A 12308-nucleotide genomic window follows, 5' to 3' on the forward strand; every position below is an offset into this window, starting at 1 on the left:
AATTCTGGCTGGCCAACTGAAAACCATTCATAAATACATATCCATATTAATAACATTCTGATTACACTTGATATACTATACATGTGTGTATGTGAATGTTCCACCTAATATAACTAGTGTTGTATTGGTTTCTGTTGCAGATTTCCAGTTACGTAATCCATGTGCACCAATATCAGGTAATAAAACTATATTAATATGCATTGTAGACAGGAAGTATGCAATGAAGTCTTATGAATAAAAGTAAAGAATCTGTGAAGACCATCACAACCTTTTGAGCCGACAACAGACCTGAACTCCCCACTCTTGTGTCCAGTTTGTTAGTCAGATCTGTTTTGGCAGCTCAGTGTCCCCTAAGTTGCGGTTGATGCTGTCTGCTGTAGTGGCTGATACTGTTAAATAAACCAAATTATTCAACAAAAATCGTTGCATCTTGGACAGGGCTGTACAAAAATGATCTCGCTCCTCAGTTTATGATTCCACCAACTCCAACCCCTCGTCTCGGACTCCTCTAGTTTGTTGATTGAAAGTGTGTCTTTCCTTCAGACAACCATTTTCTTGGTTAAGGTAATGTATAAGTGAACTTGACCATGCCTTTTATTCTTATTTTTTCTAGGCGTGTGCAACACAGAATGTCTTCCCTTTCACAGCTAAAGGAACTCTTGTGCAGGGCAGATGCTGTCTGCTTTGATGTGGACAGCACCGTTATTAAGGAAGAGGGTATCGATGAGCTGGCAAAGTTCTGTGGTGTAGGAGATGCAGTGGCAGAAATGTAAGTGCATTTTCCCATTGGTAAACTTTTTAATTCATCTTCTCCAGTGTACTTGTCTCCAAGTGGCAATAAGAAGCTATACTTTTTTTATGCTTTTAATTCCGTAGTTTCCTTGTTAGAGTTTAGCTATATGTGGCATTGGGATCCATGGATTGCCAGTGGTAAAGCTGCCATGTTCAGGTAGTGCATGGCAATTTTATGTGCACTTACGATACATTTTTGTAAGTTGACATTTATTTGTAAGTAATCTGAAGTAACTGTAGGTATTATTATCTGATACTGATTACATTCTTATGATTTCTAGTGTGCATTCAGTAGTTGTAGCCATAGTTAGGAAATATAAACATCTACTGTGGTTAATAACTCGTGTAACAGTTTGCATAGTCTGTATTCACAATCGTCTCATGAACTCAAGAAACATTTTGTAGTTCTTAGGGTGCATACACACATGCAATTTTAACTGGCACATTTTACCACTTTCATGTAGTATGAGAGCCTAAGTACGCAATCTGTTCATAGTATTCAAAATATACGGAGGTGGTAAAATTGGTCAGTCATTGGCCAATCAGAATTGAGTGTGCACACACCCTTATAGCTTATGTACTCAATGTTTATACAAAAGAAGTAACCTGGACGTCAAGGAGAGCTTATCTGCACATGTAGTCAGACATAGTAGCTCTTGTAGCTTGTGTACTCAGTGTTGGCTCCAATTCAAAGACACTTGCAGAACCTCTTATGTGTGTGGAGGCTGCTGGGTGGTCCCCTCTGTACCCTGCTCGTTGTTGGGGCATATGTGCATGGATGATGAGGTCATTCAGGTACTTTTGCCCCACCCACTGCACCAATACAAGGGCAGGGAAATACATTGCATCAGCATAGAGGAGCATGTGGGGGGACAGTGTTTCTAGATCCACAGCTACTTCCACAGCTGCAATAATAAAACACCTGGGATAGAGATTGATTTGGCCAGGTTACTATGCTTTTTTTTTTTTTTTTTCCTACTATAAAGTTTGCGTACACCCTTCCAAAGTGTCTGGCTCATTAAAATGGACCTAGAAGTGCTCTACGGGTATTTCCACTAACCATCAGTAACAGGTGGCAATGCTGAATCATGTTTTGTTTATTTTCTCTAGAGTGAAGCAGACTACCTACACTGAGCCTAATGGTGTGTACACTCTTGAAAGATTAGTGAAAGATCTTATGCTGGATACACACGGTTCGTTCCCGCGCTCGATTCCCATCAATTCGTTTATTTCCGACATGTCCGATTCACGGTTCGATGGATCGCTAGGTCGATTTGCCATACTTTACATGGCAATCGACCTAAAAATCATCGAAATGCGCTCGGAAATGTTCGGGAATAATCGATTAGTCGGGAATCGAGCGGCGCATTTAATGCGGGAACGAACCGTGTGTATTCAGCATTAGACCAATTTTACCCCCTTCCATGTAGTATGAGAGCATACCCTACACAGTCTATTCTATTGAGCTGAACTCCCCATCAGATAAAAATCTTTGCAAGATGCTGCACACAAATTGCTGTACACATGCGAAAGATCAGTATCTGCAAAAGATCTGTTCCTGCAAAAGATCCGTTCCTGCAAAATGCATTCATAGTCTATATCTGCAGATCCTCATACACACCTTGTTTAACAGACATTCATCTCCATATCTGACAATCCTCTGCAGATCTGAAAATCCATCCTGGTGGATCTTTTGCAGGAACAGATCTTTTGAATGTGTACAGGTGCCCATACACTCGTCAGATTGGCAGCAGATAGATCATCAGATGCATTTCTTATCTATCTGATGCGTTTTTAGAACATTTTTTACCAGGATAGAATTCAAATAGATTTCAGTTTGAAATCTATTGAAATTCGATCTGATGGCATTTTTTGCCATCAGATTTCCATTAAGGCCAATGCAAACTGATAAGCAATCTCATCAGATCGACCTAAATTTTCCACCCTGCCAGTTCGATGGAAATCCATCGAAATCGGCCATCGATCGGTCGATTGGCCAACCGATTTGCAAACAGAAAATCGGCTGAGTGTATGGGCCCCTACAGCATCTTTGTGTACAGCATCTTGCAAAGATTGTTATCTGGTAGGGAGTTCCGCTCAATAGAATAGACTGTGTAGAGTATGGCTCTCATATTTCATGGAAGGGGTAAAATTGGTCTAAGATCTTTCATTAATCTTTCAAATGTGTACACACCATTAGTGCAAGTCTAAGTGCAAAGTTGCCAGGAGTGTTCCTGCACACTGGCCTCTGCTATGCCAACTTTCCTTAGATAAAAATGCAGCTGAGCAAACTACTCCAATATCCAGCAAGCTTTTGATGCCTTTTAAAAATGAAATGTCTATCACTTTTGAATCATTTAGATCAGCCGTTTGAAAATAAATGATTCTCCTCCAGTCTCTGGTAATGCAAGCCCCATGTTATAGATTATATCCAGTGTGTGATCTGAATATCTCTGGAAAGCTCTGTGGTGGTGATGGCTTAGGTTTTCAGGTCTAAGGGATTTAGGAAGCTGTAGGAGGGTATCAAATGGTATTGAGTCGAGAGGGTATTCGGCAGCTCCTGACAAACCAACAAAGGAGGTTCCATGTACCAGTACAATGTTACTAGCTGGCAAATAATTGCTGCTTTGTAGTAGCTGCTCATGTGCAGAGCCCAAAGGTAGGGCAGAATATTTATTATTGTTAAATTAAAAGTGCATGATCTATGCTACAGGAACTTGCTCACTTTCTCACCAGCGTTCCTTGTAGCCATTTGTACAGCTAGGTCCTACCCATTGACTACATTGCCATTCTAGATGATATGATTTTATTTAGCTTATATCAAGCCTTCTGCCTCGGTTGGTTTTCCACAGAACCCTACTTTCTGAACCCTAAGTACTGTAAAGAATATGATTTCCACTGCTAATATGTTAGACAATGTCTTATTAGGTACCTTTTGTACCTGCCATCAGGGAAAGCTATTTGCCATTGTTCTGCCGTCAGGGAAAGCTAAGGCCTTTAACCATCTAAAACCACTATTGCAAAGTGGATAAAGGCCCATACACACGTCGGATTTTAGCGAACGACCCGTCGTTTGAACGTTCCGTCGTTCGGACGTTTTCGCGTCAAATCCGACGTGTGTACAGACTATCGTTCGGGTGATAAGACTGGTTACCAACGATCCGCCGGGCGGATCGCTGGTAACCAGGGATGCTTATGTGACTTAAGTTTACTTAGCCAGGGATGCTTATGTGACTTAAGTTTACTATCCATAAACACATCATTCTACTAGCTGTTTGAAAGCTGACCATGACGATCTGTCCATTGTGTGGGGCGTGCGTTGCACATAGGGCAGACTGCCAAGGAATCTGGATCGTAAGCCCAGACAGCATGTCATGTGAGTGCCATGGGAACATTCCCATTCTATTCCTGCAGTCCATGAGGAATTCATGCATTAGTCTGCCCACTCTGTGCCAACACATTCAACATACTGAAAACTTTACAGTCTAACTGCAGTGTGGTGTATCATTCTAAGATCTTTTATGACATTTCGCAAGGAAATATTTGTACTTTTCACTATTATTATAATAGATTTAAACCTATTTCTGTATAATGCTGTATGCTGTTGTCCAGATAAAGCCATTTATTATTCTCAAATGTTTTCATAGGACTCGCAAAGCAATGGGAGGATCCCTTACATTTAAGGCAGCTCTAACTGAGAGACTTGCATTAATTCATCCATCAAGGGAGCAAGTGCAAGCTTTGATTACAGAGCACCCTCCAAGGCTCACTGAGGGGATACGGTAAGTTGTAGTTTTAGAAGACCAGAAACCACACACTATAAAACAGAGAATGGGTTGGAGAAATGGTTCCCATAGCTTCATGTGGTAAACAAAAATGCCATCTGGTGCAATTTCCATTTAGAGTTTTAGGCTTACTGAGTTTATTGATTAGTGTTCCTTTTATGAAGTATTTCTACCAAAAAAAATAGGCTTGACCTACATAGTATATAATAATCCGAATCCGAACACTTGTATAGCGCTTTTCTCCTTTCGGACTCAAAGCGCTCAAGAGCTGCAGCCACTGGGACGCGCTCAGGAGGCCACCCTGCAGTGTTAGGGAGTCTTGCCTTGAACTCCTTACTGAATAGGTACTTGACCTAGCCAGGATTCGAACCCTGGTCTCCCATGTCAAAGGCAGAGCCCTTAACCAGTACTCTATCCAGCCACCACATAGTGCCTCACCGCCCCCCCTCCCCCATTTCAGTTACAGTGCAGCCATTATCATACCTTAGTCAAGAGCTGCACAGCAGATAGTATCTTTTCAGTCACCCAATCCTGCTTTACCAAGCAGTCTGTGGCATAAAATGCTAATGCATATCCTGGCACTGTCAACTTGCGTGCCAGCTTTGGGATGTAGAGCAGTTACACATTTTACTGCCATACCACTTTGTGTTGACAGTAGCTATCCACTAGCCCAGTGGTTCCCAACCCATGTGCCGCGACACATACATGTGTCGCGCAGCTTCGGGTATGTGTCGCAGTGTCAGCTCTCGGAGGAAAGCAGCGCAGTGGAGGGAGAGCTGTGGGCAGCAGCGGAGAAGGGGGCCATCTTTTCCCCCCCCCCCCCTTCCCTCACCTTAGAGTGCTCTCCCTCCCTCGCTCTCTCCTCCGGAACTAACTGCGGTCAGGCGTTTGCAGCGGGCGGGACTTACCTTCCGTGTCGCTCCAAGCGCCGGAAGTTCTGGTGCCGCAGCCGCTGCTTTGGTCTGGATCAGACCAGAGTAGTGGCAAATCATCCCGCACCTGCGACGAGACCAGACGGAGACACGGAAGGTAAGTTCCGCCCCTCTGCCAGCCACCGCACTTCGTTCCGGAGGAGAGAGCGAGGGAGGGAGAGCACCCTGAGGTGCCGCTCTCCTTCCCTCGCTCTCTACTCCTGGGGGGGGGGGGGCACCTGGCTACATATACTGGGCACATATACACCTGACTACATATACTGGGTGCATATACACCTGACTACATATACTGGGCACATATACCTCTGGCTACATATACTGGGCACATATACACCTGACTACATATGCTGGGCACATATACACCTGACTACAAATACTGGGCACATATATCCCTGACTACAAATACTGGGCACATATATCCCTGGCTACATATACTGGGCACATGTATCCCTGGCTACATATACTGGGCACATGTACCCCTGGCTACATATACTGGGCACATGTACCCCTGGCTACATATACTGGGCACATGTACCCCTGGCTACATATACTGGGCACATGTACCCCTGGCTACATATACTGGGCACATGTACCCCTGGCTACATATACTGGGCACATGTACCCCTGGCTACATATACAGGGCACATGTACCCCTGGCTACATATACAGGGCACATGTACCCCTGGCTACATATACTGGGCACATGTACCCCTGGCTACATATACTGGGCACATGTACCCCTGGCTACATATACTGGGCACATGTACCCCTGGCTACATATACTGGGCACATGTACCCCTGGCTACATATACTTGGCACATGTACCCCTGGCTACATATACTGGGCACATGTACCCCTGGCTACATATACTGGGCACATGTACCCCTGGCTACATATACTGGGCACATGTACCCCTGGCTACATATACTGGGCACATGTACCCCTGGCTACATATACTAGGCACATGTACCCCTGGCTACATATACTGGGCACATGTACCCCTGGCTACATATACTGGGCACATGTACCCCTGGCTACATATACAGGGCACATGTACCCCTGGCTACATATACAGGGCACATGTACCCCTGGCTACATATACAGGGCACATGTACCCCTGGCTACATATACAGGGCACATGTACCCCTGGCTACATATACAGGGCACATGTACCCCTGGCTACATATACTGGGCACATGTACCCCTGGCTACATATACAGGGCACATGTACCCCTGGCTACATATACTGGGCACATGTACCCCTGGCTACATATACTGGGCACATGTACCCCTGGCTACATATACTGGGCACATGTACCCCTGGCTACATATACTGGGCACATGTACCCCTGGCTACATATACTGGGCACATGTACCCCTGGCTACATATACTGCGCATATGTACCCCTGGCTACATATACTGCGCATATATACCTCTGCCTACATATACTGCACATATATACCCCTGACTACATATACTGGGCACATATACCCCTGGCTACATATACTGGGCACATATACCCCTGGCTCCATATACTGGGCACATATACCCCTGGCTACATATACTGGGGACAACTGGCTGTTTGTCATTATGTGCATTTACTGGTGAAAAGCTGTCTCTTATGTGCATTTACTGGGGAAACGCTGTCTTTTATTACATGCATTTAGTCTACGTGTCACAGAGATCTGAACGTTTGGTTTGATGTGTCACGACTCCAAAAAGGTTGGGAACCACTGCACTAGCCTATGCCAGCTGCATAGGCTGAAGCTCTGCTGCTACCCCCACCTCCTGCGAGCTGGATGATGCTGAATTTCCACCTTACTGTTTAACTTTGGCACATAGCGGCTGCCTACAGAACAATGCTGATCTGACACCCTTTGTATACTTCAGTTGGGTGCCATCATCAATCAGTGCTTAGGGTCCTTTGTGGCAACACAATTTGTAACTCCACATCGGCTAACCATTTCTAATGGTACTTAGCTATGCAGTGGCCCATTCCTGCTGCTACACGTGGGCACTGGATGCAGCCAATCCCATTCTTCTGTTAATGAATGTGTGGATGCCAGCTTTCAGCAGTCTTAATCTGAAGTGCCTACTAACTATATTGCTGCCTTGGCCTCAATTCACAGAGCTTTATCAAACACTTTATCAAACCTTTGGTAATTTTCCTCATGTGTAAAATCTAATTTTGAATTCACTACGGTGTTATAGATTTATCGAATGTTTTATCGACGAAATCAATAAATCTATAACACCTTAGTGAATTCAAAATTAGATTTTTACCCATGAGGAAAATTTTATCAAACGGTTAATAAAGCTCTGTGAATTGAGGCCCATGTCTTCCTCCCCCCCCAGTATTCACTATCCTTATAGCAGAGTATAGGGCATCCAATCAATACTTTGAGTAACTGCTACATAAATCCCAAGCTATTTCCATTTGCCACTGGAATAACATTATTTGTAGCCACCCCATTTACATCTAACAGATTAACCCCAAATGGCACTCTGCATTAGGATAGCCTTCGCACCCAGCCTTGAGTTGTGTAATGAGGGTGCCAGCAATACAATGCAGAAGAGCGTTCACCCATTTACTCTAGCTGCAGGCAGAAAGCCAAAGCAACAGATTTCTGCAGAGATTGGCTTTAGGAAGCCTATGCTGATTGCATGGTGATTGCATTTTTGGGATTGCCAGAGCTGTTTGGAGGCGTCCTGGCATTGGGTACCTGATCTATATGCTAACTGGCACTTGTTAGCTCATGCCTCTCTGGTCACCAGGGGCAGCACTTCAGGGTATCCTTCTACTCTGAAATAAATTATACGCTTCTGCGCAGGCCTATATTGATTGTAGATAAAGGGTGGAGCTAGTGAACTATGCACATATTCACAAGTCTGACATTAAATACAATATTTTGTTTCATCGATATAATACATAGGGCATCAATTTTCTGCTGAAGATATTTTCTGTTTGTTCATGAACATTCATATAGTGCTTTTTACTTGTCCAGGGATTTGGTTCACCGTCTTCATCAGAAAAACGTACAGGTCTTTCTAATATCTGGAGGATTTCAAAGCATTGTGGAACATGTAGCGGCAAAGCTGGACATCCCTCTGAGTAATGTGTATGCCAACAGGCTCAAGTTTTATTTCAATGGTAGGATATTACATTTATATTAGATGGACAATGCTCATGGTTGCAATCATAACATTTGTACACTGAGTGACAGTGGCGTAGCAGTAGGGGATGCAGAGGTTGCGAACTTGTGGCCGCACTGGGGCTCTTGGGCGAGAGGGGCCCATTAGGGGTCCTCTATCTTATTAGCTTTTTATTGGTGCTATGCTGGTAATGAACACCTTTTATATGTACATTGAATAGTGGTAATCCTTAACAAGCTATTTTCTTACTCTGATTACACCTCTCTGACACTGACGCTGCCCTTGGTAGGTTTTGGGGCTCCATATCAATAGAATGCTTGGGGCCCCGTATAAAACTCACACCTGGTCCTTGAGCTCCTTAGTTATGCCACTGCTCAGCAATACTTAGAATCAGTGTTCAGAGGTTTATTTATTTATAGTATATGTAATAGAACTATACTATAACCACCATTGGCAGCAGCACAGATGGAACCCTTATCATTGAGTAGGTTACAAGTGCCAATATTGAGTATTTTGCAGCTCCTCAGAAGCCAGGGTAGATTCCAAACTGTTGTCAGTTCCAGGAACTTTTTTTTTTTTTTTTTTTTATGTTGCTTTTTGTTCACATTGGTAACCATTTGCTCTAAATTTGGAATGTCGGTCCAGTACAAGAAATGTAAAGTCTTTAAAAAAACCCTGTTGTTGCTTATTTTATTGTAACCATTCAAACTGTGTTGCTCTTCTTAGGTGAATATGCTGGATTTGATGAGACGAAGCTTACTGCAGAGTCTGGTGGTAAAGGGAAAGTCATTGGCCTTCTTAAGGAAAAGTATGGCTTTAGAAATGTAGTCATGATTGGAGATGGTGCTACAGATATGGAAGCATGCCCCCCTGCTGTAAGTCTGGTGCTTGAAATATATGTACCAACAATATGTATTGGTAACAGTCAGTGTGTTAAGGGAATGCAAGTACTATCTTGCTAGCGTTCGGTAGATATTTTGCTTGAAATTATTGGTAGTAAGTGACTAATGAGCTGTTTTTGTATCCTAGGATGGTTTCATTGGATTTGGAGGCAACGTAGTCAGGCAACAAGTGAAGGAAAAGGCCAAGTGGTACATTACAGACTTCGAAGAGCTGCTTAGAGAACTGGACAACGACAGTATCAAAATGAATCACAATGATATAATTTACTAATGGTCATTGATCTAGTTTTCTATTATGTAGCTATTCAGATATTCTTTGCACAGCCTTTTGTACAAGGGCCTGTAGAAGTTTTATGATATTCTTGGGGAAATGGGGGAAGGGTAGATCTTTTGTATTCGCTAATATTTACTTGAACAACACTAGTGGTTAGATAGATTTTTGCTAATTGAGTCTGAGTAGACAAAGTGGTAGCATCAGTTACTACCATAACTACCCGCTCAGACGCTTGCAACATCCGTCAGTTATTGACCCATGTATGACTAGCTTTGTTAAAGTATAAGAACAACATTTTTAGTTTTGTGTTATCTTAAAAGGGTGCAGAGTCCCAGTTTCATATGGCAAATTCCACTGTCTGTTCTCCATATTTCCACTCCACTGCATTTTTACGCACAAATGTCTACCTGGCCTGCTGACATTTCACTTACATTGTACATATTAGTGATTTCGGTTGTAAACAGGTGTTTAGAAACACAACTTGAAATACTTGCTGTTTGAGTGAGAATACAGATTGCAGTGATTCAAGAGGAGCAGGCATGTGTCATATTAACATAAAAATGCCCTAAGCCATCTGTTACTTCATCCTAATGCTCCTGGACATGGCAGCCTCATCTTCACCCCTAATGCCATAGTGAAAAATATCAGTCCCTGGAAGAGCCCCCCAAATGACTAACATTGCTTGCATAATACAGCATTTCACATCAGCTCTTGGCTTTTAATGTTGTATTTTTTTCTCCACCTTCTTCTGTGGAAATCCAACGCTCACAGGGGCTAGCACAGAAATGTTGCAACATTTTGCCTGATCATGTGGTGACCAGTGCATAAGCAAATAAAACAAAATATATACAGTATCACCTCCTTAAAACACAAGGTTTCTGCATCTAATCACCCTTGTGAAATAAGTAACACCCATAATGCATCACTTCAGGACAGTGAGTGAAGCTATGCAGATTATGGTCAAACACCCTAAACATAATTCTGCACAATTAAAGCTAACCTCTGGAGTTTTGCATTAAAATGAACAGGTGGCAGTGCTGTATAACATAGCCTTGCCACCTCTGGAGCATAGTATGTAAAATTCTGTACTGAGCCCCAGTGAGTTCTGGTGTTTGGATGGATATCCCAATTGGGAAGGCCAGTAATACCTCTACTGCACATGCCTTGACTCCTGCCACATGCCATACCTTTTCTGTGCTGCCAATACCCCAGCCTAGTCCTGTGTCAATACCAAAGTCATGCAACTGTTAGGTATGGTAGACTGAGGGAGCTGGAAGTCAATTCCACAGTCTTATTCGGATACAGAGGCTGTGCACCTTTAAGGTGGAGTCCAATCTTACTATGGAGATTTGCCAAGAGTGATATAAACTAGTGCTGCATTTTGGTTTTTGCTTCTTTTTTTTCCCTTTTGCCTTGTGTTCCCCTTTTACCTTGTGTTCCCCTTTTACCTTGTGTTCCCCTTTTATGTAAGAATGGCCACAAGAAGGGCCAAGTGCTGTCTGAAATATTTCATGAATTAATGAAGCTATGGGACCTACCTAGGTTTAGAATTTGTATTTTGAATTGTGCAGAGCTTTAATATATTTGTTTATATTCCTCATGTGAGCTGAGAATGAACCAAGCACTTATTAGCTAGTTGTCTATAGAATGAATGAAGTGTCATAGATAGATCTAACCAATAGGAAAACTGCATTGCAGCACGGATGAACCTGCTTTGCCAAACGGAGTGTTTTGACCATATGCATAACAAATGTTTTGGCTGTTTTAAGCTAAGTAACACCTGCATTAAAGATCAGGTTTTGTCACTAGACTTGTCTTGTCGTTTGATCATTTATATGAACAACCATGCTAAATTGTCTTTTATACAGTCATTTGAGACTGATATTGTGAACCCTCCCTCTCAGTCTTGCACAGGCACAGTGTAAAAAGAGGTTGTGGTTTCCAGTGTTCCGATGTGCTAAATAACAAGAAATTGGGTATGCCACAACTGGCGTCATCTGGAAAAAACTCCAGTATGTCTATTCCATCTCCTGTAGACTTTTGTTGTTCATTGTTTTCTTTGATGATCATTAGGCATGCACTTTCCTGCATGGCTGTCCGATGACCTTAGCAAAATCATTTGTGCCAAGTGACTTATTGCAGGTTTGTATGGGCCTTAACCCTGAGCAGCGCTGATAACCGCTTCTCCCAATTTATAAGGGGGAATACTGAAATCCAGTAACTGTTATTATTAGATTGTGCAGTTATAGTTCAGAAATGACTACATGTCATATTGTATCCAGAACTGCCTAACCTCAATTCTGTAGGAATACTCTCTAAATCAAACAAGTCAGAGGCACATGCGTTACATTCCCATTTGTGCTTATCTCCTGCTATCTGCCCTGAGTTTGTTGAATAAATATTTTTTTAAATGGAGATAAGTGAAAAAGGCAGAAATTGATAAAATGGTGTAAGGAATAGTGAGCATTG

General features: G+C 42.8%; 1 protein-coding gene across 2 annotated transcripts in view; it reads left to right on the plus strand.

Annotated features, from left to right (window-relative positions):
* The window catches only part of PSPH (phosphoserine phosphatase), a 32768-nt gene extending 21121 nt beyond the window's left edge, over nucleotides 1-11647 (plus strand). For both annotated transcript variants that reach the window (XM_068268571.1, XM_068268572.1), the window contains exons 2-7: nucleotides 141-176; nucleotides 614-769; nucleotides 4440-4574; nucleotides 8516-8661; nucleotides 9390-9538; nucleotides 9693-11647. In XM_068268571.1, coding sequence (XP_068124672.1) covers nucleotides 160-176; nucleotides 614-769; nucleotides 4440-4574; nucleotides 8516-8661; nucleotides 9390-9538; nucleotides 9693-9836 — 747 coding nt within the window. In that variant the 5' untranslated portion in view covers nucleotides 141-159 and the 3' untranslated portion in view covers nucleotides 9837-11647. The remainder of the gene's footprint in view (nucleotides 1-140; nucleotides 177-613; nucleotides 770-4439; nucleotides 4575-8515; nucleotides 8662-9389; nucleotides 9539-9692) is intronic.
* Nucleotides 11648-12308: the final 661 nt, after the last annotated feature.

This window comes from Hyperolius riggenbachi, chromosome 2, assembly GCF_040937935.1.
Source record: "Hyperolius riggenbachi isolate aHypRig1 chromosome 2, aHypRig1.pri, whole genome shotgun sequence".
NCBI classification, from domain to species: Eukaryota; Metazoa; Chordata; class Amphibia; order Anura; family Hyperoliidae; genus Hyperolius; species Hyperolius riggenbachi.